The 27,899-nt window shown below is 41.5% G+C and overlaps 4 protein-coding genes and 2 long non-coding RNA genes across 11 annotated transcripts; 5 read left to right on the forward strand and 1 right to left on the reverse strand.

The window, feature by feature from the left end:
• Window positions 1-3,580: 3,580 nt before the first annotated feature.
• LOC124202498 (RPA-interacting protein B-like) lies at window positions 3,581-4,604 on the reverse strand. The gene is made up of 3 exons (XM_046598830.1): window positions 4,454-4,604; window positions 4,177-4,366; window positions 3,581-4,108 (listed from the first exon to the last, which is right to left on the reverse strand). The coding sequence occupies exons 1-3, from the start codon at window positions 4,538-4,540 to the stop codon at window positions 3,777-3,779; spliced, it is 609 nt and encodes a 202-aa protein (XP_046454786.1). The 5' UTR covers window positions 4,541-4,604; the 3' UTR covers window positions 3,581-3,776.
• Window positions 4,605-6,285: 1,681 nt separating this feature from the next.
• Window positions 6,286-9,995, forward strand: LOC124202582 (leucine-rich repeat-containing protein 15-like). 2 transcript variants are annotated; one of them, XM_046598939.1, is made up of 12 exons: window positions 6,287-6,730; window positions 6,838-6,886; window positions 6,967-7,068; window positions 7,370-7,441; window positions 7,778-7,849; window positions 8,097-8,168; window positions 8,327-8,520; window positions 8,580-8,796; window positions 8,930-9,166; window positions 9,271-9,396; window positions 9,486-9,617; window positions 9,698-9,995. In XM_046598939.1, exons 1-12 carry the CDS (start codon window positions 6,379-6,381, stop codon window positions 9,732-9,734), a joined length of 1,662 nt encoding a protein of 553 aa, XP_046454895.1. In that variant the 5' UTR covers window positions 6,287-6,378; the 3' UTR covers window positions 9,735-9,995. The 2 variants fall into 2 exon arrangements, with proteins under 2 accessions (XP_046454897.1, XP_046454895.1); XM_046598941.1 differs by lacking the exon at window positions 7,370-7,441 and having other exon boundaries at window positions 6,286-6,730; window positions 9,698-9,989.
• A 264-nt stretch (window positions 9,996-10,259) lies between these two features.
• Window positions 10,260-12,190, forward strand: LOC124201705 (keratin-3, type I cytoskeletal 51 kDa-like). 2 transcript variants are annotated; one of them, XM_046597885.1, is made up of 7 exons: window positions 10,260-10,415; window positions 10,492-10,980; window positions 11,044-11,156; window positions 11,217-11,366; window positions 11,433-11,546; window positions 11,616-11,808; window positions 11,874-12,190. In XM_046597885.1, exons 1-7 carry the CDS (start codon window positions 10,404-10,406, stop codon window positions 12,093-12,095), a joined length of 1,293 nt encoding a protein of 430 aa, XP_046453841.1. In that variant the 5' UTR covers window positions 10,260-10,403; the 3' UTR covers window positions 12,096-12,190. The 2 variants fall into 2 exon arrangements, with proteins under 2 accessions (XP_046453841.1, XP_046453842.1); XM_046597886.1 differs by having other exon boundaries at window positions 10,280-10,419; window positions 10,496-10,980.
• A 1,548-nt stretch (window positions 12,191-13,738) lies between these two features.
• LOC124201704 (UDP-glycosyltransferase UGT5-like) lies at window positions 13,739-17,715 on the forward strand. Its single transcript, XM_046597884.1, has 6 exons — window positions 13,739-13,903; window positions 13,999-14,099; window positions 15,335-15,630; window positions 15,719-16,271; window positions 16,349-16,800; window positions 16,881-17,715. The coding sequence occupies exons 3-6, from the start codon at window positions 15,350-15,352 to the stop codon at window positions 17,176-17,178; spliced, it is 1,584 nt and encodes a 527-aa protein (XP_046453840.1). The 5' UTR covers window positions 13,739-13,903; window positions 13,999-14,099; window positions 15,335-15,349; the 3' UTR covers window positions 17,179-17,715.
• A 4,171-nt stretch (window positions 17,716-21,886) lies between these two features.
• On the forward strand, window positions 21,887-23,185 carry LOC124202522. The gene is made up of 4 exons (XR_006878207.1): window positions 21,887-22,578; window positions 22,741-22,931; window positions 22,995-23,019; window positions 23,075-23,185. It is a non-coding gene; the product is annotated as an uncharacterized LOC124202522 (long non-coding RNA).
• A 163-nt stretch (window positions 23,186-23,348) lies between these two features.
• Window positions 23,349-26,133, forward strand: LOC124202523. 4 transcript variants are annotated; one of them, XR_006878208.1, is made up of 8 exons: window positions 23,349-23,588; window positions 23,661-23,788; window positions 23,855-24,306; window positions 24,374-24,502; window positions 24,607-24,973; window positions 25,037-25,176; window positions 25,234-25,446; window positions 25,850-26,133. It is a non-coding gene; the product is annotated as an uncharacterized LOC124202523 (long non-coding RNA). The 4 variants fall into 4 exon arrangements; XR_006878210.1 differs by having other exon boundaries at window positions 25,245-25,446; XR_006878211.1 differs by having other exon boundaries at window positions 24,611-24,973.
• Window positions 26,134-27,899: the final 1,766 nt, after the last annotated feature.

Here is a 27,899-nt window from a genome sequence, read left to right on the forward strand (position 1 = left end):
ATTAATGACCGAGATTAACTCGCTATTAGCGACTTTCGTGTGCGGTGACTTTATGAAAATGTGGGGAGTGCCAGAGTGGAGGAGAAACGGGCAGCATCCAAAACCCAAAAGAATAGAAGATGTAGGCAAATGAACATTTTCAAGGCATTGGCGGTTAAGTGCGTCAAGTTAAAATATTTCGTCATCTTTCCCGTCAAATGAACTTGGCAGTTGGTTTACACCCGCCTCTTTCGTCGGCCAGTGTAGGGGGATTAGACTATATTCATAATTCCTTATTCATATAATTTAAATTCAAAGATCGATCGCCTATCGTCACCTCGTTCATTAATGACGACGGCCAATATTATTTTCTTTTGCCGGCGTGAGACAAATCTTGAGCTGTTGATGTTTAGAAACTCGCATCCAGCCGCTGATGGATTTATTCCTCCGCACAAACACACATCCGGAGCGCGCGCGCTGGTTCCGTCGTCGTCGTCGAGCAACAGGATTATATAATATTGGAAAAACCCAAATGAATTTAATATTTTTCCTTCAAATAAAAATAAAAAAGACATGACGGAATTTTTTATTATTTTTCCTTCCTTGTCCGTCTACGATGGATGAGGGGGGGGGGGACTGGCTTTCGCCACACCAGACTCTCTCTGATGGCCATCATCATCCATCTTCTTTGGCCAGAGAGATATGTACTACAGCTGATCAATGTGTCTATAGACTACATATACTACTATACATCTAATTCCGGCGGCGGAACGCTATGAGCACTGCGGTTCCGATGACTTCCCCCCCCTCCCGCTGTGGCTGTTTGGCTCCGGAACCCAAAGAAAAAAGGGGCAACTGCGCGTCTTCTTCTTCTTCTACTTCACCAGCAAACCCGCCCCTTAGATAGATATATATATATAATTCTTTTTTGGTTTTTTTTTTCTTGTTGGTGCTGGACGTTTTTGCTGGAACAGGGGCAACAACCCGCGGGGCGGCAGCCGGAGCTTCTAATGGGGTATAGACACTCCCCTTTTGGTTCTCTTCCTTCATCGGTGGCGCTTCTCTTTTTAAAAAAAGGGACGTGTGTCGTTTGGTCGAGTCCGACTCAAACAGCTGGGCAGGAGAGACGGACAGACTTTAGAGGTTGGAACAACCAAATAAAAAATTGAACGGGAGCGAGGTCAACAGTCGACACGCGGCCAAGAAAATAGTAAAGAAATCAAAAAAATAAAATAAAAATAAGAGTCAGCTGATAGATCCGTCTTCCATCCATCCGACGGAAGAAAAAAAATTTCTTACACAAAATATTATCGCCCCCCCCCCCCTTTTTTTTCTTGTTCTTTCTGGCCCAGCAAAGAAAGATGTTTTTTAACTTTAGCCTGGGACGCGAGAGGCTGTGTGTGCGCGCTGCTGCTGTCAAGTCTCTGAAAGTTTTGGAACACAACAGCCGCGACCAATCTCCCAGCATCCGCCGGAGGAAGAGAGCCTCGGCGGAACGCCTTTAACAGACACAGCCTCTGCTGCCCGTGTCGAATGAAATTGTGTTATAAGCAACAACAACACACACAAAAAAAAAACAGATTTTTCTTTTTCTTTTTGTAGGACGGACTCTTAACTAACGCGCCAACTTCAATAATAAACCGCCGAGATATCTCAAAGAGAGAAGACAACATAACAGCGCCACTGGGCTGTTATTGCGGCTATTAGGCGTGAGGGATGGCTGGTTGCGAGCAACGCCAAGGTCGGTCCGTCCACCCGCCGACGCCGGCCCCCAAAACTCCTCCCCAATCTCTTCTTCCAAGACATAATCATCGCGTCTCCCCATCGAGCTGCAACATTTGGCTAAATCAAGGCCACGTCAAACATATCCACACACACACACACAGAGTCTAGATGTCTTGATCGAAATCAAAATGTTGCCCAGTCAGCTGTGGACAAACATTTTGTCTGCAATCGAATGTAGAAATGTTTTGAAAATCATTCAATTTCCGTTGGGCGTCAATTCAACAGAATTTGTTGGTTTTTCTTCCTTCCTTCCATCAGCAATCCGGCGCGGAATCGTTCCGCATAAAGAGAGTCAGGAGCCAAAGGGAGAGAAAAAAAAAGGAGGGGGGGGGATGTGCGCGCTACTTCTTCTTCCTCTTCTCCCAAACAGGAAAAGGTTGGTAGAAGCCAGAAAAGTTGGGAACGAAAAGGAAAAAAAGAAAGATGACCGTTTCCATTTGGTTGGCAAAGCAACTGCTTCCGTGCCAGCAGCAGCCAGACTTTTAGACTATATCCTCCAGTCGAGCAGGAGCCCGAGCAGCAGCAGCCCCTCGTTAGTACGTCTTTCCTAATCTTTTACTATTTTGTAATTTTGGCATCTTTTTCCCCAGTTGCCGAGAGTCGAGAGAGAGGACCCCAAGGAGAAATGGGAGGGCCCTTGACATGTGACGGGCGAACCCTTTTGCGCGTCTGTTCCAGTCGGCAAAAGAAACGAATAGTATTAGTCACCGGGGCCAATAATTCTGATAGGAAACAGTTCCCCCACTACTACACCACCCAAAGCCACCCAAAAGAAAAAGAAAAAGAAGTTCTATATTAGCAACTAGCGAAAGCAGCGAAGACAGCAGCCGATGATTCATCCGGACTTAATGAGCCGAAAAGGAACTTCTTCTTCTTCTTCTGCGCCCGGCTATCTTCCTGTCCACCTTTCGCTGCGCATTTTTTCTGGCGCGGGATTTTCGAAACTCCAAACTTACCCAAGCCTTAATAAATCAGCACCCGCCAGAGTTTTTGAAACCCCCGTGTAAGAGAGAGATCAAAAGAAGAACCACCACCCAAGCACCAGCAGAAAGGGGCGAGTCTCTCGTATTATATAGGCCATTTTCACGACCCGAAAGTCCAGCGCAGAAAAAAATAAAATAAAATAAAAAGAGGCTGGCCGTGATTTGTCCCTTCCGCTGGCCCCAAAGGAAGTTGGCACGCCAAACTGTTTAAAAAAAAATTTAAAATAAATATAAAGACAAACATTTTCCCGTGTGTGTGTGTGTCTTGTTGCTTCGTTCTTGTTCAACGGTTGCAGCAACCCCTTGAGAGTTTTTAGCGAGAGACGCAGCTGCGAGAGTCGCGTGCCGAGATATTTTCTACCGGGCCGAAGGAGGAGGGGGGAGAAGCTCCTGCTGTACACACACACAAGTTCATGGAGAGATGAATCTCCCGCCCATTTGAAACATTCACGTGTGTGTGTCATATTCGTCCTGGACGGCCCCCTTTCTCTCCTTGACGTGCATACCACAGCCGATGGAGCTCTGCGCGGGGAAAAGTGCTGAAACATCTGGCAGCCAGCGAATATAGTATATATCCCTCCTTGTCAATTCTCGTTTTGTTTTTCACAATTTTCGGCCCGTCTTTTTTTTTTCTTCTTCTTCTTCTTCCCCCCCACAACAGCTCCGCCCTTCTCCTTTTGGAATGGTCTTGTTCTTCTTCCTACTTTGACGAACGAGAGAGAGAGAGAGATTAAGTCAGAGGAATTTTTTGAACGCCATCCCGAAATTTGCCCCTCGTTCCAACTGGGGCCCACGGTCGTTTTGAGGAATGTCTAGACTTCAAAGCGCAACCGTAGAGAGATAAACAAATTTATTAGGTATACGAGCACATAACCCCTAGCGGGGGAAAATCGGGGGTGGGTATGTATATATATAAATATCCATGCCTATTTTTTGTTTGTTGATTTAGTTGTTGAGCGAAATAGAATTGAATAATTCACGATTAAGACACAGTGATGAGGCACAGGACAGAATTGAGATTGGCATGCCTTAGATTGGGGTCTCTAGGAAGATGTTGAAGTAGAGGCAAGACTCGCAGCTGGAGGTGAACTGGAGGCTGTTCTCGCTGGTTGGACGGACCCTATACATTGGAGTGAACTTGCAGGTTTCGCTGTGAATGTCATTCCCCGTCAGGAGAGTGGCCTCAAAGTCCTTGAGGTCAATGTGGTTTGGCAGCGGGAACTTGAGACCGCAGCTGCAGGTCAAACAGTGACTTGTGTCCAGTTGAGCTGGCAATTTCAGACAGACAGGGCAGACGATTTGGTCACCGCTGGAATGGTCAACCAAGCTTTCAAACAAGTTGGCTTCGGCTTTTTCAATCTCTGAGATAAAGCAAATAAAATATGAATTCAACTGTAGACAATCAAATAAAAAGCAAAGTGTCAAAAACCTTCAAGCCTGATTTCCTCCCAGATTTGGTGTAAAAGAGCATCATCCACGTCGACAGGATCCTCATGGCGGCCGAAAAACTCTCGACAATATCGTTTATAGAAATCGACCTCATCTTCCTCTGAAATGACGATATCTCGTTTATCTTTCAATATCTTGTCTCGCTTGACCTTCAAGTCTTGGACGTAAAGCTGCCACCAAGAAACATTAGAAACAAGAAAAAAAAAGTAACGAACGTTAATACAGAGACACGCAGCAGAGCAGATTTATCTTGATACCTTTCGCAGTCTAGACTTGAGTTCATCGATCGAGCAGGCATTTTTGTGTCGCAAGGCTTCGAAACAAGATTTGCGATGAGCTTCCATGTTGGTTGTTTTGATTCCCGCGTTTGACGTCCGTCTGCAAACGAGCTGTCAGAAAAATTGAAAGTCACCGCAGAGTTGCCAAATGGCGTGCGAACCTTCCGTCAACGCCAACGAAAAAATAAACGAAATTAAATTTTAAAAAATAAAACATAACATTTTGGCGAAATTGAAATTTCCCAAATAACAACAACATCGTCAATATTCATAAAATACAACCAAGTCAATTCGAAAATCGAAACAACCCCGAAATAGATGTCCCAAGCTTAAAGAAAATTCCGTCTGCTAAATCTTGGTGAACTAACTGCGTGCTATTATTTGATCGTATATTTTGAAGAGAAAAAAACGAGAGATTTAATTGTCAAAGGCAAAGTGGAGAGGGGGCAATAGAGCAACTGCTGTTATTTCGGCGTCGTGGAAAACGAACATAATATACAAAGGAAAAGAACAAGCTCAGTTAAGGAGAAGTTGTTGGCTTGGAAAATAAACAGGACACGCTAAGATGGGTGGGGGAAAAGGGGGGAAGTCTAAGTAAGTCTAAGCTAGAGAGAAAACAATGTTTATCGCGAAGGCCAGGAATATAACAATAGACGTCGTGTATATACACACTACAGGGGTGAAAGGGTCTACTTTCATCTGGAGTGGCTTGGGCACAAAAAGAAAAGAAGCGGCACGTGCTGCTGCGGCTTTTTTGACGTTCTTGAAAAAAGAGATAGAAAACTGTTTACCATCAACGGTGGCAAACAAAAAGGGCAACGGACATGGAAGCTCTTGTTAATTGGAAACAGTTTCATCATATGCAAGCTAGCGCATCTCTAGACCAAGCGCCAGGATATGACGTCCTTTTTTCTCTTTACGGCTGGACCCCTTTTGTTTTTCCATATCTTCCGACATCGACGTTCTTCTTTTATATTTGAAGGAGGATGCATGACGTTATCTTTTCCTTTTTATGTCTTGTTTTTTTTTCAGAAAAGAGAGAGAGAAGAGTCTGAAAAATAAAATAAAGAGAGAGAGAGTGATACTTTGTATACACACAAATGATGGCTATATTATATTATATATCTAGATGTTTAAAGAGACGACGACTCTATATATCCCGGAAGATGTTGCCGTCGCCGGCGGAACTGATGCGATTGTGTGTGTGTGTATATATAACGGTCGTCTATATAACTTGCCGGAGAAAATGGATTACTCACGGCTGGGAGGATGCCGAGAGAGAGAGTCCATCGAGTCCGGACAGCAGTAGAGAGAAGAGAGAGAGAAAAGAGTTCTATATAGCTGTCGTTCACATAGTATATATACCGTCTATATATCTATAAGCTCTGCTTGGAGAGAGTCCAAAAAAAGCACACACAAGTCTAGTTCTTCTTTGACCTCTACAGTCTTCTTTTTTCTTCTTTCTTGTCTGTTCTTTTACGATCTCCTTTTTTTCCTTTATTCTTTAGCATTTCTTTTCTTTTTCCCCGGCGACTCCAAACAATTTAACAGGATTGCATGGTTCGCAGAGAGAGAGAGAGAGTCTTGGCCTTCGCTTTGATAGAAATAAGGACATTATTGTAGGCGATTTAGATATGTATATATGTCAAAGGTCTATAGACAGCAGCTTTAAAAGAAGTCTTAGATATTTCGACACACTCCACTTGTTTGGATTCATTTCGACTCGGTTCGGTGCGAAATGTCTTATTGCGTTATTATTATTTTTTTCCCACTTTACAACCGAGGTGGGAGTTGACACGGACTTGAACATATAATAGTATCCGGCCGACTGGAGACGTTGACAGGAGTCATTTTACAACACCCCCCCGAAAAACCCAGTCGTTGGTTGTTTTTTTAAATATTATATGATGCGGTTGTTATTGATACTGTTGGTAGGCTCGGTGATTGTAGAGTCAAAAGCTGGCGCTCCGCCGCCCAGCCGGACGATTTACCACAAGTACAAGCCACTGGACCTCGGCCCGACGCCCTTTGTCGACGAAGTCACGGGTCAATGTATCCTCAGCCCGTGCGATGCGCTCGGACGGGCCAGGGACGAGCTCTACAGCATCCTGGACGAGAAGGAGAAAGTGCAGAGCCAAAGTCGGACCCTGATTGGCGAACTGCAGCAGGCCGTCGGGGCCGGCAAAGACGCCCAGGATGCGCTCGGGAAAATCATCCACTTGATGGAGCAGAGAATCCGCAGTCTGGAACAGTCGGGTCAGTCTTAGTCTTACATTCATTCATATTATCGTGTAGGGCTAATTAGAATATGTTAAATTTCTTAAATAATGATTGGATTATTCCATTATTCCAATTGATTTTAGTTTGGACGCTGGACAAGAGTGTACCACGCTGGAACAAATGTTCCGAAGGGTAAATAACCAATCCAATTACAAATGATATTAAACTCTAAACGAATGTGAAATTTATTAAATTTGGCAAACTCGTATTAGGCCTTGTACGTGCACGGCCGAAACGCGGACCGTTTCGTGTTGGCGGTTGGATTTGACTTTCGTCCCGCGCAGCCAGAACATCCCGCACGATACCAAAGCCTTGTAAGTTATTATATGTTTTCTATACGTACATATCCAATTTCCCAGCGAAAATGGCCGTGTCAAATGTGTTGAATTGTGACGTAAACGAATAATTTGACAAACAAGCGCCAGAAAAAAAGAATGATGAACAGCACGCCAAGGGCGTCTATATACAGAGAGCGCAGTTTGCTGTTGTTGTGTTGTGTCCAATAATAATCGAAGTGAAAAATAAGCGGGGAAGGCGAAGCTCTCATCCATCATCACGCGCTTGTGCTGCGTGTTTTTGTTTGTTGCATGTTCCGTCATCATCATCAACCATCAGGGATATGGGGGCCAATCGACTCGGCACGCTCAACAAGGACGCCTTCAAAGGCATGATTCTACTCAACGAATTGTGAGTTTGTCAGACAAATATATATATCTTCCTGCTGTGTGCTCTGCTGCTGCTCTTTTGTTTGTTTTCCAACCGCTGGGCCAGCAGCAGCAGCAGCGCACATGTTCCGTCATCGTGTGTAGCTATCTTTTTTGGCTGGGGTCTCCGCCCAAAAAAGAATTAGATTTGAGAGATGTTGATCGTTACTCGACGAACCCATCTGGGCGACTATACTATTTGTACTGATTTGACTATGTCCACTATATTTATTATGTTTCTTGTTTTCAATTTCTCTATTGCTGCTGCGTTGATTAATTAACGTTTGGCGCCTCTTTCGTCAACGTTCGTCGACCCAAGGGATTTATTTGACAACCAGATCGAGTATCTCCCCGACACGGTATTTGACAGCCTGGAGAATTTGATCAATCTGTGAGTGCATGTTTTTATTATTATTATTATTACACAACGCGCCAGCGCGTGGACGAAATATATATACACAGCATGAAACCTCCGCGTTTCGCAATCATCTTCTTTTTGATTGGCGAGATGAGATTATTTGATGTCTATCCAGCGCGAGCGCGCGGATGTGAGAGCCGCATCAGTCATTTTGGCTTTTGATACATTCCGGTTGTTTGTTGACGCGTCGTCTCTTTTCTCTCTCCACATATCCCCGCAGGAAGATACACAAAAATAAACTGAAAGTCCTCGACGAGAAGATATTCATCGCCAACATCAATCTGGAAACGCTGCAAGTTTTTTGGCTTTTTTCTAATTATTACATGACTCTTTCGTCTGCTGTGCGCTTCATCCCCACCCCCCATCCAGTTGATGGGTTGTTGAATGAGGGAAAGAGAAATCTAATCTAAAAATTTCCTATTTATTATATATCTTTTATTTTTAACGTAGAGATATCTCCAATAACGAACTGAGGGAGGTGCCAGTCGGAGTATTCCGGACACTGAGGCGCCTGACTGTACTTCATTTGTCTAGCAATAAATTAGAGCGACTGGACGAGTATTTACTACGCGGTCTCAATCAACTCGAAGATGTCGACTTGTCCCGAAATGAACTCACCGAACTCCCGCCGTCACTCCTCGACGGTATAACGATCAATCAATCAACTCATGGCGCGGGGAATTTGAATTTTTTTTTTAAATAGGTTTAATCAAGTTAAAGACGGTTAAAATCAGCGACAACAAAGTCAAATTCCTGCCTGCGGGACTCTTTCGCGGATTGGCCGACGTCGAAGTGCTTCAGCTGCAGAATAATGAAATCGCCGACTTGCCAAACAAGATCTTTCACGATCTCACAAGTCTGAATCAGCTAGTCCTAACCGGCAATTCCATCGTCCATATCTCCCCCGGAATCTTTTCAAGGTTGTTTTTTTTGGTCCAGCAACGAATAGATTATAGACATTTTCAATTCTATTACACAACATTGTAGTTATACATTTGAAACTGGTTATAACAAAAGGGGAAACTGATTTGTATTTTTTTTCGAATTCAAAAGTCTGGGACAGTTGCACGAGCTGCACATTGGCGGGAACTTATTGGAAAATCTGTCGTCTGGTGTATTCACTGGCATGGAACGGCTGGAGAAATTATTTATACTTTCCAATAATCTCCGTGATATTGATTCGGAAGCTTTCATCGGACTCCCCCAGTTGCTCTGGCTGGCTCTCAACAACAATCTTTTGACGACGCTGCCGCACGACGTCTTCGAGCCCGTGCCCAAACTCCAGCGGATGTCAGTACTTATTCAACCGCGAAATATTAAAAAAAGACGAGATTTATTATTATTTCTTTTTTGACTGAGTTTGCAAGAATATGTTTTTGAATATCTTTTGACAGGCAACTCGACAGCAATCACTTCATGTTCCTTCCAGAAGGAACTCTGGAGCCGCTCAAGAATCTCCAGTACGTGAATTTGATTAAGAATCCCTGGCACTGTGATTGCTCCATCCTTTATCTGACGAGGTACAGATCAATTTGATTGCGGCTATATCTCGTGGACGACTAGAGAAAAAAGGGGTTTTTTATTTTGAGCCGCTCTTGGTCTATTGCAGATGGATTAACGAACACTCTGATTTGATATGGGATTATCAACCCAAGTGCCGCGGCCCCGGCGAGCTCGGCGGTAAATCTGTTTACACCATGACGTTTAACGACGTCTGCGACGGACAGTGGGCGTCTATGATGTAACTTTTACAGTCAAAAATTGGAGTGGGGATCTTTTACAGTTTCAAGAGCGAATGTTTTTTTTTTCATTTTATGGCAGGTCTATCAAAAATCGGGTTCGAGCCAGAGTCCGTTAAAAGAGGATCGTATAAACCCGCGCTTCGTCGTATAACTTTGGCTTTCTCTATACCGACATGTCCGCATAATTTATTTCACTCCTTGATTCAAGTTAATTCAACTTATCAATGCATGAGTACTTTACATTTCATATACCAAGTTCAACCATTTCTTGTGATGGGTCAAATGAATTTAGTCGGCCTCGCTGTTAAATTATTACAATGTCTAGCATTAATCCTGTAAAGTACAGTATATAACTCAATAAAGAATTGTCGCTGTTATAACGCCCTTTTATTGATGCAGTGGGATTATTTTAATAAGCCTCTTATGGTTCTTCAGTAGTACAAGAAAGTCTGACACAAGAAAAAATCTGGTGAGCTGACATTTTATGAAATTTCATTACTGGGAGTATCGCAGTTATTACTGTTTACTTGACTTTCGACAGTGGAGGAATATTTTTTTTTAATCAATCAGAATTTTCGAAAATTTAATGTGAATTTCACTTTTCAAATCTGACATTTTTTGACAAGCTTCGAAATCGGATAACATTTTTCCTCATCTGGCATTACTGCCTTCATGACTTCATGTGTCGTCTGCTAGTCAAATTGTCATTAAAAACGATAGAACACGTTGTGAGCACGCGACATTTTTCACTTATACACTCAATTTGACTTTACAATATATTACAAATGGCTTTTGAGGTAAGAATAAATGTGTTACAATTCATTAACTGCTCAGACGAAGTTTGATCCAACTTTTCGTAACCGCGCTATGTAGGCAGCAACTTCTCGAGGTGGATCTCGTGGTCGAGGCCGTGGTTTTGGAGGAGACCGAGGTGGCGGTCGAGGAGGTTCTCGTGGTTTTCGTGGAGGTGACCGAGGTGGACGAGGAGATCGCGGTGGTCGAGGATCTTTCCGTGGAGGTGACCGTGGTTCCATGAGAGGAGCTTTTAGAGGAGGCAACAGAGATTTCAATGGAAGCTCTAGGGGCAGAAATTCAAACGAAGAAGGACCCCCCATTTGCCACGAAATTGCCCATGCTCTTCAACTAAGGATCTCTTACAAAACAGCAGATGTTCCATCAGACAAAGACGTACTACAACAATTTCCTGGACTACATTCTAGATTCCAAAAATCTACAGACAACAAAGATTTTTTTCTTTTGTTCAAAGATATTGAATCTCTTGAAAATGCTAAAGCTGAATTAGAAAAAGATGATGACGTTGAATCAGTTGATTACATGGGTCTAAAATCAGCGAGAAACCAGGTATATACTTTGTTAAGACATTAAGTGAATTGATAATTCATTGTTTTTTCCGTCATGATTTAGTCTATAGAAAACCGACAGATATTCCTCCAATTTAATTCAGAACAAGAAGAAGATGCAGTTAAGGAACTTGATAGCAATATTCTTTCCGTAGAATTTTTGAAAGATAAATCTAGGTAAATTGTTGTACCATTTCTTGCATACAAGTTGTGTTTAAAACTTTTTCAATATTCCAGTTGCATGGCAGAATTTGCAACAGCTGAAGAAGCCAATGCCTACCTCAAGAAACTACCTGGAATAAAGGATCGCGGCGATCTCAAATTCGGTCGAGAGAGTACCGCAATGAAAGTCAATAACCTCGCAAAGGCTAGCATTCAACCGGACCAGTAATTTCTACTTTGTACTCAGGGATTGTGAATCGATGTTAATTTTTGGTATTTCTTCATTAATAGAATCGTTGTACGTGACATCCCTAAAAAGGCAACCCTTAAAGAATTGGCTTCCCTTTACCCAGATGCTAATTCAGTGACGCTTTACCATACAACGTTCCCATCGTCGGATTACTGGTATTATTTCGTCTTTACTAAGTTAGACCAACAACAAATATTAATTGATTTTTTGAAATCCAATTTTAGTCATGCTTCATTTCGTTTCGGAAGCCTTGACCGAGTTAAGGCAATTCTCAGCGAAACCAAAAGTCCCAAGATCCTCGGTAAAAAGGTTTATGTTTTCCCAGCATACAGTTGCTTGTTGGCAGACATGCCAAAGTTGGGCGAAACTTGGACTGGAGACCAGAAAGCTGCTGCCAAATCAGTTGATGACGCTTTGGTATGTTTTCGTATTGAGTGATGTTATCTTTACCAGATGTTGTTACATGTTTTTGTGATTTTTAGGTGAAAGATTCCAAACAGTCGCCAAGCAAAAAATTGAAACTGGAGGACGATGATATGAATGGCGATGAAGAAGAAGAGGAAGATGACGACGATGAAGAAGAGAGTGATGAGGAGGAAAATGGCAAAGCTGACAACGAAGCGAACATGGAATCTGCTGCTGACCAAGATGAAGAAAGTGACGATGACGAGGAAGCCGAGGAGGAAGAAGAAAGTGACGATTGAAGAGACTATGTTTATGTTAACAGAATCGTCAGATTTCTATGTTGTTAACTGTTGGTTTGAAGCACTCAAACGAAATACAACGAGTTTAACATCAAGACTGAAGGTGGTCAATCTTCCAAAAAGGCAAGTACCATTTTCAAATCTTCTTTTTGAAATTAGTTATGAAATGCTTGACGCAGAAAAAAGCGTCTAGCATTTTAAGACCCCATTTAAAGAAAAAAAGGCTAAGTTCACAAGTTCTACAAATTATGGTTCCGTTTTGACAAAAATTTAGACCGTAGAGTTGAAAAATAAGTTGTTGAACCCACTATTTTCAACTGTCGTAAGTCACGAAATTTTCCCAAGCATTTCTTTGTCTTGTTAATTTATGTTTTTGGCATACGTGACGAACAGCAAACAAAGTCGCATCGACTTTTTCCCTAAATGTATTCAGATTTAGAGGATACCTTTACGCCTTGACCCAGTGCGGTGTTTTAGGCAACCGACTAACTGTACACGGCCTGGGCGTACACACTACCCTATGAAAAATTTGTTACAGGCTGTAACTTGCATGACAACGCACCCTGTCTGCACTGCGTCGTGGAAGAAAATTTTTAAAAATAATTCAAATTTTGCTCGCTAAAAATAGTCTGATCATGGCGCATGGAGGAGTTTCTTGAAATCTTTTTGATGACGACCAAACGCCCAACACCTGGTACTTCTCGTCAGGATTTCTTTCCATAAATGTTTTCATTTTTACGAACGTTTTTCTTCCCCCACTCGTCTCTCTCTTTTGAAGATACTTAAAAACACGCTTTTTTTTTTGAAAAATAATCTTAAATAAGTTTCCTGTACTATCCGTATGATGTGTGCTCGAAACTATCCAGCAACTCGGCTCGGTAAAAAAGAAGTCGTTGGGAGGCCCTTTTTCGAAAAATAAAACGCGCGTGTTTCATTTCTTTTCCTTTTGATGCTTTGACCTTGGCACGTGAAAAAATATTCAAGCTTGAGGGTGTGTTGTATAGCGCTAGCCGACCGACACGCGTCTAGGAGTCAAAGCTCATTCACTCGTTTTGTTCCTTCTTTCTTTTTTCCCATGCCTGTATTTCGTAATACTAGAGAAAAAAAACTGGTTTTACGCAGACTTTACTACAATCGTCTACGCGCATGGGAAAATTCCCGTAGTACTTTCTACATTGCGGGTCTCTGTACCGTATTTGAATTGGCGGCAAAAGCGTGATAACGTTTTCTATCGTTCTAAACTGCTAGTTAGAATGAAGGCAGCTGTTGTTGTGACTTGATGCCAATTAAAAGCAAGATGGATGTTACCTCCCTTCACGGAGGATGAGCATGTAGTATGGGACGGTAGACGGAGCCAGACAAAGTTTTCAAAATGATGGGCGTAAATGTCCACCATATGTCATCCAACCTGTGCGCTAGAAGAGTCGATAACCGGATAACGGAAAATGTCTACATTCATTCAACCTTGTGAATTTCCGACGAAGGTTTAAGGTTACCGTACCCTCAATCAACGAACGACCAATGGGAAGTGATTGAATTAAAAAAAAATTTTTAATAATTTTTATATTACCTCCCCCCCCCCTCTCCAAGTTGAATACACCTGCCTAGAGGGCAGTGTGAAATGTTCCCATGTTCTCAGTAGTAGGCATCCTGTCGAGCTACGCGCTGGTGTAGGTCAGTAAAAGCCGGCTGCTCCTTCATTAGGCGTCAGCCAAGAAGACGGAATTCCTCTTTCCCCGAGGCTACAGGTATGGGCAGCCCTAGGTCGCAGCCAGGTAGGTACCCACCTATCTTGATGTTGAACCCAGGTAAGTCTTCAAACTTCAAAGCGCGTCTCGACTCTGAAGTTGACGGATGTGTACGCTCAGACTCGCATCTTCTATTTTTCTCGTTCATCTTTAAGGCCATTTGCACTTGTTTCCTCGCCGATGGTCCAGTGATATCGTACGTCCAACGGATTTTGTTCGACATCGCATCTTCTCATTTTCGTCGGTGAACATTTAGGTAAGAGAAAAATCCCAAACATATTTTTATTTTTTTAACAATTAAGTTGACAAGAATTTGCCATCCTCACTTGTAATTCAGTGTGTTTAAAACGCCCCTGTACTTGGCATTATTGCATACGCTCAAACAACATAGGTCAGGTCCAAAGTGCAGTTGTTGTACCCATTAAGTGTTGGCCGTTCGCAAACTCTTGGCGCAATGCATTTTTGCGTTTAAATAAGGTGTGATTACCAAACCTCAATGATAGAGATTTTTTCCCGTTTATACAGAACAGAATTGGCGCGATTTTTACCTTTTCAAACCTTGAAACAGTACAGTGCAATCAGAGATTATTTTGTAGTTGTTAGAAGAAGGCCTTAGTTACACCCTGTTAATATTACGGGACTTGTATGAAATCGTCCAACACCTGTAAGTAGTAGTGAAGGCGTAACTTTTAGTGACTTGGAATATTCCCGTGTGAAATTCGTCAGTTGCCATGCAATATCAATGCACTTATCACCAACAAGGTGCTAATAAAAAGTCGTAAAATCCAGCTCGATTTTGTCGTCCTATTTGAATGTGTGGCATCTGCTTATCCTTGTCCCTTTTTAAGGTTGATCAATGCCATAAAGCTTTCTTTTTGGTATTACGTCAAAGAAATTTCTTTAATTCTTTTCTTTATTGTATGTCCCGTTTGACATGAATGCCACTACTACCCAATAAGTACAGGAAACATTAATTTCAAGCTATTTCTTTGTTTTCTGTCAAGCGTTTGTCGTGCGTGATTTTCGCGCTAGGAGAGAATTACTAATGAAAAAACAGGTGAATCATGACGTCCAGACTCGTCAGAAAAGAAATGTTCGATTCAACCCACAGTTGTTGGTCTTGTGTCAACTGTCTGGGAAATAAAAGTGTGTCATTCGCAACTGGAAATTTCTCCTTATTTACTTTTGTGTCGTGTGGTTTTTAGCGTTAATTGCTAAAAAAGTTGGCGTAACCTAATCCATAGTCTTTATTATTAAACAAGATGCCATAAACAATTCACCGCCTTTCCTCTTGTTCCGTTATCCATTTGCGCAACGTCGGTGAGGAGGACTATACTATCCTTTTTGGTTTTTCCCGTATACTTTCAGCTCTTATTATGCGACTGGTAGGATAAACGTGTTTGATTTATTGCTTAGATTGCATGCATAAAAGTGTTTGTAAAATTGGTTTTCTTTCTAGTGCGCGGTTGAATATTATTTTACTACTTTCAGGTTGGTGAACGGGAAATGAAGTTGAAATTGGCTCCGGGTGTCCTCTGGTTAATTGCCGGGTTGGCAATAATAGAAGTGGCCTCAGCGGCGAATATTCTATTCTTATCGCCGTTCACCTCGTACAGCCATACGCACGTCTTCTTCTACAGCATTAAAGCCTTGGCTAGCCGTGGGCATACCATAACTCATTGGAACGGTTTGAAGCCAAGAGAAGATATGGCCAATGTAACTCACCTGCATTCGGCCTCGCTGCAGAAAATGAACAGCCGACACGAAATCGGTTTCAACAGCAACAAGTTAAATGAATAATTTACTAATCTTTACCCAACTTTTATAAATATTTATTTACTTTTTATTATTATTATCTCGCCGGGTTTTTTCCAGTCCCATCGCCCTGATGCTGACGCTGCCGGATCGGCTGTCCAACGTCTGCAAAGCCGTTTACAGAGAGCCGGTGTTTCATCAACTGATTGCCAGCCGGGAGCATTTTGATTTGATCGTTATCGAAGCTTTCATGAACGACTGTATGCTGCCGCTGGTGCAACACTTCCAGGCCCCTTTCATCTACCTGAGCGCTCTGCCTCCGCTGCCGTGGATGTTGGACTACACCTGCTCCCCCTTGTCGTTCCAACAGTTTCCCGCTCTCTGCACGGATTTCACCGAAGAAATGAACTTGCCGCAGCGCATCGTCAACGTTTTCCTCAACGTCATGGTCATCTACTACCGGAATTGGTTCATTCTGCCGAGAGTGGATCAGGTGGCGGCGGAAGCCTGGATCAATTCCACAGTTCCACTTTCGCCCGTCAAAGAGATCGAGAGAAATTTGAGTCTCTTAATCACCAATACGCATCCCGTCATTAATTACCAGTACTTTAAATCTGCGCTGATTGTCGAAGCCGGTGGTCTCCATTTGGTTCCTCCCAGACCTTTACCACAGGTTCGAGCATTTTTTGGTTTTATTACTTGCCCTATCAACAAACCTCTCTTTAACCATAAAACAAATTTTGAAAGTAGGAAGTGGAGAGTTTCGTCAACGGGTCAAGCGACGCTGGATTTATTGTCCTGAGTTTCGGCTCTATCCTCCGAGGAGCCAGCATGCCGGAGGCGACGCGCAGAATATTCGTTTCCGCATTTAGTCGCCTGCCTTTCCGCGTCCTGTGGAAGTGGGAAGACGAGTCGGGCATGACAGATCTCCCGCCGAATGTGAAGCTCTCCACATGGCTTCCGCCGCTCCAGGACCTACTGGCTCATCCGAAAATGCGGTTGCTAATGACGCACGGTGGGCTGTACAGCAATCAAGAGACGGTCTGGAACGGTGTGCCTTTGATCGGGTTTCCTGTTTTCGGAGACCAAGTGAATTACGTCATTAAGGCTGAAAGAGACGGATACGCCATCTATTTGAATTGGATAACGCTGACGGAAGACATTCTTTTTAACGCCATCACAGAAATAGTGAACAATCCAAAGTAATGGCACCCACGGAATAATTATTATTTTTTTTAATTCATTGAAAGCGTTATTTCATTTTTTTGATGTGGCTTTTTAGGTACAAAGAAAATGCCCAAAAGCTCTCCAATCTGATGCACGACCAAATTGACCTGGACCGGCCCCTAGAACGAGCCGTACACGCCATAGAGTACGTCATCCGCCACAGGGGAGCTCCTCATCTGCGACCGGCCGCTTGTAGGTTGTCTCCTATCGAACGGGAATCGATAGATGTGACTTTTATCTACACGGCTGTACTATTCACGCTCATTTATCTCATTGTCTGTTTCGTCCGTTTCGCCTTTCGGAAATTCTCCCCCCATGTCGTCAAAGTGGACACGGTCAAGAAAAGCCAATAGAACAAACAACTCTTGCATCTTGAGCTAGCTCAGTTTTTTAACAATCAACTCATTTGGTTCCCAAACCAAGTTTTGGGCCATCTACTTCAATATATCAAACCGATAGAAACATTTCTTTTTTTTAAATCAAGCTTCTTTTGTTATAATCAATTCCGCTTTAAAAGAAAAGGCAATAATAGTTGGTAGCAAGCGCGAATTAGCTAAAAACATTTTTTTGGAAATCCACTTTTTACGTGGATGTATAATAACATTAGTCAAATTCGTATAAATATTTCAGCAGAACAATATGCATTATTTTCATCTTCATAAGAATTTTATGAATGCTGTTTAGCCTGTTTTCTCTGTCTCATTGACAGCCAACCACTTAAGTGTAATCTTAATCAACAATTCTGATTGTCTATCATTTTCAGTTTCGGTACGTTTTAGTGAAAAACAAACAAACAAAATGTCTTGCTCAAAGATCGTGTCTTATTTTGTACCATTTTGTGACTGATTTTGGTAGGCTAATAATAAAAAAAATTAGCCATTCATACAAAACTGACATTTTCGTTTCAAGTTCTTCGTTCAAACAAAAGTAAGTCTTTCACAATCTCTAACTTTGATCCCACGTTAAATTCGCTCTTAATTGTTGGTCGAGCCCTCAGGAAATCCACGTGTCCCACTGACATTGAATAAATCCCTACTCCTAAGCTAAAAAAATGTCCATTAAATGATGGACGTATTTATCTTGACGAGAATTTCTCACACTCATTTTTACGCCTTATAAACGGTCGACTACCTGTGCGAAGAAGAATATTTTCACTGTGTCCACGTCTTTTTTTAAAGAAAAAGCTCACATGAAAGAAGGTCGGTATACTTTTCGAAGTGTATATTTATTCAGTAGAGGGTCCGTTGTAGATCACAAGGCGGCGTTTGCCTTTATCCTCCCATATGCGTTGATAAAAGAAATTTAGAATACGTAACATTTCCTTGTCTAGATGACCCCATGGGGCCGATAAAGGTGAGGAGGCTTACTCTTTTTATTTTTACAGAATCACCGAGTTCACCAAGTTTTCCCTGCATATTATTCTTAGTTCAGCAGGTTACACTTTATTGTTTTTTGTTTTTTTTTAAGCAGACTGTCATAGCGATTTCATTTTTATTTGTAGTCTGGGAGTTTTCTTCAGAGGGTTGTTAACTAAAGTTTGGGCTTGTGCAGAATGGGACATGTCCTGGGGGCCGTTGAACTAACAAAGATTTGGGAAGCTGATGCTCCATGTATTGTTTCTTTCCGAGACTCATTTTGAGGAGCAACGAACTTTAAGGACCTCCCACTCTGGAGCTACTGAAACATTTTTTTTTAATAAGTGGAATTTTTGTTTTCCTGCGTGTATAGCCAGGTTGTCGATACATTTTAAAAAAGAGTTGAACTTTTTAATTTCTTTGAATAATTTTCTGCCGGTATCGAAATGTTAAAATTTAGTTTGATTTAAAAAATAATGGCTAATTAAATCGCCAAAGTTAATACGCCAGCGGCCGAGCGTATATATAAGAAACGCTATGGTGAATCGATTGTATGGGTTGTTTGCTTTCTCTTGAGGCAAAGTCACTTTGTGTATAGGCTCGTGGGAATTCCAGAGGTAAAGCCAACAACCAAATTTGGGCTGTGTAGCACAAAATGATGCGACCGTACGAGGAGGTATGCATACGGAACTTGCTATTGAGGTCACGCATTCGTTCGACCATATAGGCTTTTTTGACATTTGAAACTATAGCTACTATATTGTGTGACGCAACAAATGCTGTAGAGGCACGCGCGTTTTCCTCGGCGTCATTTCCGCTTCAATGTAAATTGGACACTTTTTGATTGGAGAAATTTCGAAGGTATTTGAGGGGCTAGAAGGTGAGGATATCACAGCTTGAAAGAGTCTGAATTTTGGGAATTGGGCGTGAATGTTTGGGATTCTTTTTCGGACCGGTTAATGATGAGATTATTTATTTTTCGTGGTCGTGGGAGATTCGATGAACATGTTTCCCAGATGGCAGACTGTGCTTTTATTTTCTTAATCGGCTTGCGAGACTTTTACTCGAGAGCGCAGAGATTTAGCTTGAAGGGTTCTCTGCAAATATATTTACAGGTGCGACTTTATTCACCAGAAGCCTTGAACAATAAGTCGGGCGTGGTCGACAATCTCCCAAATGTCGAGAATGAACTACGAGTATAAGTTCGCAAATTGGGATTCAAAGATGAAAATTTCTGCCGTTACAACAATACGAGTTATTTTGTTGTGCAGAAAAACAGTTCATTCTTTTAACCACTCCTTGTTTTATTCAACTTTATTAAAAATTATTATCAAAACGAGAAATAACATCAAACTCTGATGTTGCTACATTTTATGTATCTTTCCGGATGTGTCCAGAATTGCTACGTCATCCGGCAACATGCAACCGTGACCGTTTAATATTCACGAATATATTATGATCGAGTCACTCTTGGAGTATAGCTAGTAGGAAACCTAGTCTTAGGGTCAAGGACAGTCCCAAAGTCTCAGTAACATCACAGTCTTTTCTAATATGCTAATATGTTTCTGTGTTAGAGCGAGTTGCAGCGCGAAAATATTTCTCAAGTATTTGTATGGATTCAGTTTGTTTCCACAACACGTACACTCAGCTTATTATAATTGTAATTGCTTCAAAGCTACGAGTATATACGTTGCGCCTTAAGCAGATTGCACAAAGATTAACAAAAACGTCATATAGCCTACAGACGAAAGCGGACTCAAAATTTTCGATGTAGAATCGTTCGGTGCGGATAACTTTTGGAAGGTTTTCAACACAAAAGTTGTCACGTCATCGCATCAACACACGTATACATGGAAAAAGAGGAAGTCGAAGAAAACTTGTATACACTATCTACTATATATTCATTGCCAATCACCGTGAAGGGACTCAAAGACACGTCGAGGGATTGTCAAGCCTAAAGCCGTATCCGTTCCAGTCAAGATGCAACGTGGAAAGTAGGCTATTGGGTCACATGTAGGCCTACGTGAAAAGCCATATAGTGTAACTATATATCTAGGATTGTATAACGAACTGTACCCATAATTATCCAATATCCTGGGGAATAGAGAGTGAATAAGAAAGACAACGTCATCCAACAAACACACCAAGACACATATCCATCATGGACGAGAAAATAGATTGTAGAGAGCAGGAAGCACACGAGACAGCACTACCACCGGCAGCAACTTGGAATTATCGTAATAGAGATGGATTGATCACTGGCTGTTTCGTGTTGTTTTTTTATTCATCACGGTCGTGGGTGTGTGCGCTGTGAAACATCATTCAATTATTGACACGCCTTTTTTACATAGTTAATGCATCAGTTGTCTGCCGGTAATTTCCCTTAGGGCACTCTATAGCGCAATAAAAGGGACTCATCTTTGACTATTAAAATGAAAACTCCATTTTGGACTGGCTTATATTCCTTTTCCAAAAAGAAATTTTGGGAATTATGGAATTATTTCGAGCTCAAAACTGTCCCCCATTTGAACGATGCTGCATTTTACAGGCCTGCGTAGATCATTAATTAAGTAGTGCATTCTATATTGCATTTAGATTAATGCTCTTCTAATTATTCTTTGCTGAAATGACGACATTCCACACCATGGATATAGTTGCCCATTTTCCTTATTTTACTTCAAGTACGGGGAATTTTTGATCAAATTTACGGTCGTAAACCGGTTGAAAAGTACAAGACTTGTTTTCTTAAAAATAAGTAGTATGATGATTTGCGGCTTCAAACACTTCCGTCGTAAAAAAAAGAGAGGAATATAGGCATCTGGCGGAGCAATAAAGACAATCCAATTTCCCTCGCCCAATTTTGTAATGCACGTAATTATATGCACGGTGCTGTTTTCTCTACCATTTCAGGCATGCGATGTTGCAGACGTGATTGGCACACGTAGCATTCTATCATGAAACATGTCCTGAAAATCCTCCCTCTCTAGGTTGTGTGCACGTGTAGAGCTATAAACAAAGTTTGGCAATGACAACTTGGAATCTCGATTTTTAAATTTATTCAAAATGGCGTTGGCATATTATTATCTTTGTTATGGTGACTCGTCGTTCGTTATATACTATGTCGTCCTATTCCAATTTTGATGCCGGACAACACGGACGACAAATTTGGAATTCTTGAGCAATTGGCGATGCGCATTTTATTGGCAGAGGAGGATTGTTGGTGGTGCAAGGGACGTTCAACATATAGTCAGACATATTTGGCGTAAAAGACCGAGGCGACGACATTTGAATTTGGGACACACGTAGACGCATTCGAGCAAAAATAATTCTATCGGCAAATATAACAAGATGTGGACGTGGTCTAGGGACTCTTGTTATGCAATGATAAGTGACTAATGTTATGCAACTGTGCAGAAAAGTAAATAAATGTACCGTTCAAAGTCCCTCTTGACAACTGCTGACACTGCTGACAGTGACAGTGTTCATGTCGTAATTGATCCTCTACGGCTTGGGTTTTTGTGCGTTTTTTTTTATCATTAGAGACCGTTTTTCCTTATTTAACCGCCTAACCGGAGACCGGAGGATTCAGAAGTTGTTGTGCCTCTTTTGATATGTAGGTGCATGGAACGCCATCTTCTTGCGTGAATAGTAACTAGAGGCAAGTCACAACATTTTACTGAGCTTCGTAAAAGGCAACACCGCTTCTCCACGGAAGTTCGTCTGCAGTAGATGGTGAGGCTTATCATAAGTTTGCAGAGTTTTTTTTAAAAAAATGATTGAATTGTTTAATTGTAGTGAGTCGTCAAGTTTGCTTTTGTTTCTCAATTGCTTTACTTATGTTACTCACGTGTGACGTGGTTGAAAAAAGTGGTCTAAGTCAAATCAAGGAAACGTTGGAACAGCACACGTGTTCAGATAAGATTGATGCAAGAAGGAGGTGAGGCGATTGTTTTGATTTTTCAATCTCCTTGCTAGAAAAGAATTTGGCTACGAGAAGACTTGTTCTGCGTGGTCAAGGTCACCCCACGAATAGCTCCAATGCCAACAGCAGCAGTCCTAAGCTTTTCATGTACAATGTGACTGTCGAAGTTACCTCTGCTCTTGAAGAATCAAGTGATTAAGAACAAGTACTTAATGAAGTAAACTTTAACATTCAGTGACAGCAAGTCAACAACACCTACCGCGTACTGCCAGACACAATATTTGTCTGAAATTTGAAGAATTCCAATATCCATTCTACATGGATTGATGTGGATTGTGATGGGACAACAAACTACCAGTGCAAAGAAAAGCCAGTGAGAAGAATATCAAAATTGATGAAAAAAAGTGTGGAATCGTCAAATGACAATCCAGTTTTTGCATGTGTTCAAGGTTCAACAGAGAAAAATGTTTAAATTGGTAACTTTTCATTCAACATCTTCTACAGTAAATCTCTTACAATTTGAACAACAAAATTATTGAATAAGTCTTCAGCTTCTTGTAATTGTGTGTTTTACTGTTTTATAAGTATAATAACTTTCTATGGATATTTTAACAAAATTCTTTATTTCTCTTTTCAAGCTTTAGAATCTTTGGGTCACTACCGAGATGGGCGTGAATGCTGGTTCAAACGCATCTATGTAAAAAAAAACTGCACTTTGGTGATGAACTCTTGTCATGGACAAAAGACACTACTCGAGCCCCCATCAAATGAACTGTTGGGGCCAAGAAGGAATTTGAAAAGCCCCATACAATTGAGGAACGATCAAAAGGTGCATACAATTACTTCAACTGCCCTTTTTCATTAGAATCGGCTAATAATTGGTTATATTTAGGCAAAACAATTGCTGCTTGTAGCAGGTACAATAGCTGCAAGCTTAGCCATTTGGTATTCATTTTGATATGGTTTTTGTAGGCCCATCCCCATCAACGTTAACCTGCAGAAGGAAAGGCCAGTTTCCATGTACAATCGAAGGTCACGGAGATCATTACGTAAAGCGTGTAACAGTGGTTTAGAGGTTGGGTGAGAACGACACGCGTTGCATTATTATCAAACAGGTACAATAGCCTGCAAGGCTTAGCCATTTGGTATTCATTTTGATATTTGTTTTTGTTGACCCATCCCCAGCAACGTCTACCTGCAGAAGGAAAGGTTAGTTTGCATTTCCTTCAATCGAAGGTCACGGAGATCATTGCGTAAAACGTGTCATGCAGTGGTGTAGAACGGGACGTTTTGCATCATTATCAAGAAGGTAGAATAGCCGCAAGGCTTGAGAGGTGAGGGTGAGAAAAAATCGTACAAAAGGATAGAGAATAGGCGAAAGCAAGCAGTCGAGTAAGCATCTCCTACACGGCAACAACTGCAGTGCACTAGTCGTATGTCGTCACCCAACTGCCTTCTTCATCGTATAACCAATTCGTAATTATGGGTAAATATTCTGTTTTTTACGTGGAGTTTTAAATATGCCAATTATTGAATTTCCAAATTATCCATTGTCTAGTCGCATAAAAGAAGAGAAGAGGCGATAGAAATAGGTTGAGTGGTTATCTCCCACGTGTCAACAGCAACTGCAGTGCACTATTTGTCACCAACTGCATTTTTCATCGTACCACCAGTTTGCAATCATGGGTAAATATTAATATGCCAATTATTATTGCATATTAGCCTACTGTTTAAATTATTTTTATTGTCTAGTAGACTATGGAGCTTGCTGCTTGCTGCTGTTGTTGGGTTTCGTATCGTTGATGGCTGGGTCGATCACTGGTATACCGATGTCTCCTGGGTATGGCGAATACTAAAGCACAACGCCGCGGTCTTACTACACAACAACAACATACGCAACGACCAGTTATACACCGATGCCCCCAAGTTCTACACCACCAAGGCTCCAGATTATTACTCCAAATTTTGTGCTGTCCCGAACTACTACACCGTCTTCCCCGAGCTACAATACTGAAGAGTTTGAATACTACACCGTGGCTCCCAAGTACTACACCATCAAGAATCGGTAGTACTGCACAACTAAATATGCTGCGAAACTTTATTACACCGAGGCTCCTGAGTACTACTCTGCTCCCAGCAAGCATACCGAGGATCCAGCTTATACACCACAAAAACGGTCGAATACTACACAGAAGCAATCATGAGTAAATATTCTGTTACATGGAGTTTTAAATATGCCAGTTTTGGATATTCAAATTATTTATTGTCTAGTCTTATAGAAGGAGAGAAAAGGCGATAGAAATCAGTCGAATGGTCATCTCAGACACGGCAACAGCAACTGCAGTGCACTATTTGTCACCAACTGCGTTCTTCGTCGCACCACCAGTTCTGCGATCATGGGTAAAAATTTTCTCTTTTTCATGGAGATGTAAATCATCAAATTTTTTTCTATTTTTTAATATGCCAGTTATTGAATATTAATGTTCAAATTATTTATTATCTAGTTAGTTAATTACTGCGTCTTGCTGCTTTGGGCGTTTTATCGTTGATGGCTGGGTCGACCACGTGTGTGCCAATGTCTCCTATGTATGGCGGGCAGGAAGCTGTAACGCTGCCGTCTTACTATCTCAAATGTCCGACAATCCATCCACATCCACCCTTGATTCCTTTTCGTACAGTCAAACGTGGAGGAATCTTGGCTCCGTCAGTAGGTGGCTAAAATCAAGTTGTCCCCCAGCCGCCAGATGACGTGAGTGTCTTTGAGAGGACGACATTTTCGCCATTTTGTTCCGAAACGCCAAGTGAAAAGGTATTCCAAATTCGTTACGGAATTCCGGTGTCAATCTACATTTTCAGCATTGAAATTGAATGGTAACTTCTAGTTTGGATTTCTCAAATGTAATTAATCCTAGACGTTGCTGTGTAAATTTACAGGCAATCTGGCATATAATTTCCACTAGGCCAAATAATCGATCACGTGGAATGAAACTGCTTTCCATTTTGCCGAAATGTCGTCCGTTGTTAGCTGTACCTGTTCGGATGTACGTCTCATCTCACGTAGAAACACTACAGAGGTAGTGGAGTAATTTTGTCGATCAATTTCCCTGTAATGATGCTATAGATTTTATTAGTTGGTGTTCAGGTTGGAGATCCTGTTGCTTAATAACTGTTGCAGAATGTGAGAACTCAACAAAGTCTGAGCTCCATGGCGCATCATTACAGTGGTTTTGTTGCAGCCGACTGGTGAAAGGTGTGATCAAGTCAAGTTGAGCTGCAGCTGCTGCATGCAGTTTATCGAGCTGTTGTTACCCTGAAGTGTTATTGCAGGAAGACTTTTTGAAATGGTAAGCTAATTGAATTTATTGGTTGTAACTTGGAAAGTCTTGCGTCTTTTTTTTAAATTTAATTCAACTGACATTTAAACTCTGATCTGATCTAGACAATAAGTGGTGCTATTTCTTGCTTCCAAATAATAGTTTCCATGAAAGATATCATATAGCGATCAGCTTCCTTTGAGTTAACAACTTTCTTCTGATCAAACTAGAACAAAGTTTCCACTCTGTATTGCAAACTTTTTCTAACACTTATGGATTAGATGTACAGAATTCTCTTTTCCTGGGATTTAATCTTCTTTAAAATTTCATTTGCCAATGTAATCTTGGACAATGTCTGATGTCATTTGTTTTACACGATTTCTTTTGCATCTTAAGTTTGATCATGGAAAATAATATTCCTTTTTCCCCATAGGACTTTGGTGATACTTAAACTATGCCTGTGCTGTTCAATGTGCAGTGGTTTTGCAGCCTATTTCCAGTTGAGAGATGTGATTATGCAGCTGATACACGATTGAAGAAAAAGAACTGAAGTAGCTGTGCTGGTGTTCTCCTGAAATTGCTGTGCCACAGGAGTTGCAAATAGTGTTTGGTTCCTCATAGAAGTTTATTTAAAGAGTCTGGAGATGATCAGCCACTTCTGCCTTTAACTTATGTAAAACTTCAAAGTTGTAAGAAATATACAAGTCAAGTTCTAAACATGATTTTATTATAAGTTCTAACACACAGCAAACAAAAAACTTTAAAAGGAATTGCTTTATTGTCCCACCTCCACCCACAATTCCACCACATTTTACAATCACACATACATAAATGCATACATACATACATACATACATACATACATACACTTAAGTTAACCCGTTGGCTGCCACGCCATACAACCCGTAGGTTGTTCTTCTACTACTCTACGCGCCACGTCAGAAGGATCTATGACCAAGGAGGGACTTGCCATTGCTGACAAGTCCGGGCTGACACGGTGACAGGAGAAGATGGAATGCACGCCTCTAGAATCCATCACCGTATCGACAAGGGGGAATTCCCTATGGTGCACTGCCTAACAGGCGCCTTGCGGCGAATCTGGGGCTGGTGCGACTGTCCGACCCCGCGGCATGTAAACCACGAGACCGAACAGCGCGGCCCGTGCTAAGGAGCTAACACAGGGGAAAACAAAGACGTGGCAGCCAACGGGTTAACTAACACAAACAAACAAAAATATTACCAACAACAAATGATGATCCGCGCTGACATTTTGGAGATACCGGAGATGTTTTGGTGTCCATCTTCTCGACGTCTCCGCTGCATTTCCTGGATAAAGATAACACAATTCTTATTAAGTGAAATGCCAATAAAATTTACATAATACATATTGATGCTCAAAACTTTAAAGGCGCACTTTTAATTCCTTAAAATCTAGCTTCCAATATTGAGAACTGCGCACAGAACAAAGCTCACTTGCTAGTTTTCATAAAATTTTCCGGAAGTATACCGGAAGTAAGCGATAGCGCCTGAACCATTGAGCTGTCGTCAAATTAAACCAAATATTCGTGATCTCCATGAAATTTGGGGTCGATTAGGTGTGATTTAAGCAAAATCCAAAATTTGGCCGAAATCGAGAATTTTCCTGAACTATAGTTCAGGAAAATTTTCGAAACCGGAAGTACGAAAACGTAAAAAAGATAACATGAACTTTACTACAAATTCGACGAGGATCACGAATATGTGGTTCTTTTGCTCCTCAGATGAATATTTACTGAACTACTGAGTGAAATGAGCAAACCGGAAGTAGAAAAAAAATGCAAATATCGAAAATTTAACAAGTGAGCTTTGTTGGTGGAATAGTTATCATCAGTTTTCACTAAAAAATTTCCACACAATAACTGCCGAAGTGCCAATAAATGTTTAAAGAGATGTGCAAACTGACTGTTTTGACAGCTGAAATTATCGAAAAGCCATCTAGCGTTAGAAAAAAGAAACGTCTATGGAACACTGTTTGCGCGCAAAAAAGGGCCTGATTTGGAATTACTACACATACAGAGTTTAACGCAAGAAGATTATTAGCAGATAATCTACGAAAGTAAGTCAGTTACCTGGGCATAATCCCGTGGCGAGTGACTGCAGGTATTTCACAGCGGACGGAAGCGAACCCTGAAGTGATCTAATAATTCGCCAGTGAAGCACAAGAAGCAGGGTACGTCGTGAAGATAAGGATCCGAACGTTGGTGGAAGTCCCTTTTCTGTCATGGACAAAAGCCAGCGTTGGCTCAAGGATCTCCGTGCCAGGACCTCACGATTCCATGAAGAAGCTGCGTTGTAGATTGAAACTGGCGGCCGACTCTCGATCTCAGGGGACGTCACAAATAGTTCTTAAAAACGAGTTGGGAATCAATAGGAAGCTTAAACAAAATTAACTCATAGTAGCATGGTAAAAGGTGATAATGATGTTTACCTTTATCATTTGGGTG

Source organism: Daphnia pulex, chromosome 9 (assembly GCF_021134715.1).
Source record: "Daphnia pulex isolate KAP4 chromosome 9, ASM2113471v1".
In the NCBI taxonomy this organism is placed as follows: domain Eukaryota; kingdom Metazoa; phylum Arthropoda; class Branchiopoda; order Diplostraca; family Daphniidae; genus Daphnia; species Daphnia pulex.

Bases quoted from the DNA above. Each gene is read 5' to 3' on its own strand.
- LOC124202498 (XM_046598830.1), bottom strand. From the start codon at position 4,540: ATGGAAGCTCATCGCAAATCTTGTTTCGAAGCCTTGCGACACAAAAAT. The intron at 4,367-4,453 runs GTATCAAGATAA...TCTTGGTGGCAG, and splicing joins TCAAGTCTAGACTGCGAAAG to CTTTACGTCCAAGACTTGAA. The intron at 4,109-4,176 runs GTTTTTGACACT...GCTTTATCTCAG, and splicing joins GGAGGAAATCAGGCTTGAAG to AGATTGAAAAAGCCGAAGCC.
- LOC124202582 (XM_046598939.1), top strand. From the start codon at position 6,379: ATGATGCGGTTGTTATTGATACTGTTGGTAGGCTCGGTGATTGTAGAG. The intron at 8,797-8,929 runs GTTGTTTTTTTT...CGAATTCAAAAG, and splicing joins TCCCCCGGAATCTTTTCAAG to TCTGGGACAGTTGCACGAGC. The intron at 9,618-9,697 runs GTAACTTTTACA...ATTTTATGGCAG, and splicing joins GGACAGTGGGCGTCTATGAT to GTCTATCAAAAATCGGGTTC.
- LOC124201705 (XM_046597885.1), top strand. The intron at 11,367-11,432 runs GTAATTTCTACT...CTTCATTAATAG, and splicing joins GCTAGCATTCAACCGGACCA to AATCGTTGTACGTGACATCC. The intron at 11,809-11,873 runs GTATGTTTTCGT...TGTGATTTTTAG, and splicing joins AATCAGTTGATGACGCTTTG to GTGAAAGATTCCAAACAGTC.
- LOC124201704 (XM_046597884.1), top strand. From the start codon at position 15,350: ATGAAGTTGAAATTGGCTCCGGGTGTCCTCTGGTTAATTGCCGGGTTG. The intron at 15,631-15,718 runs GTTAAATGAATA...GGTTTTTTCCAG, and splicing joins ATCGGTTTCAACAGCAACAA to TCCCATCGCCCTGATGCTGA. The intron at 16,272-16,348 runs GTTCGAGCATTT...TTTTGAAAGTAG, and splicing joins CTCCCAGACCTTTACCACAG to GAAGTGGAGAGTTTCGTCAA.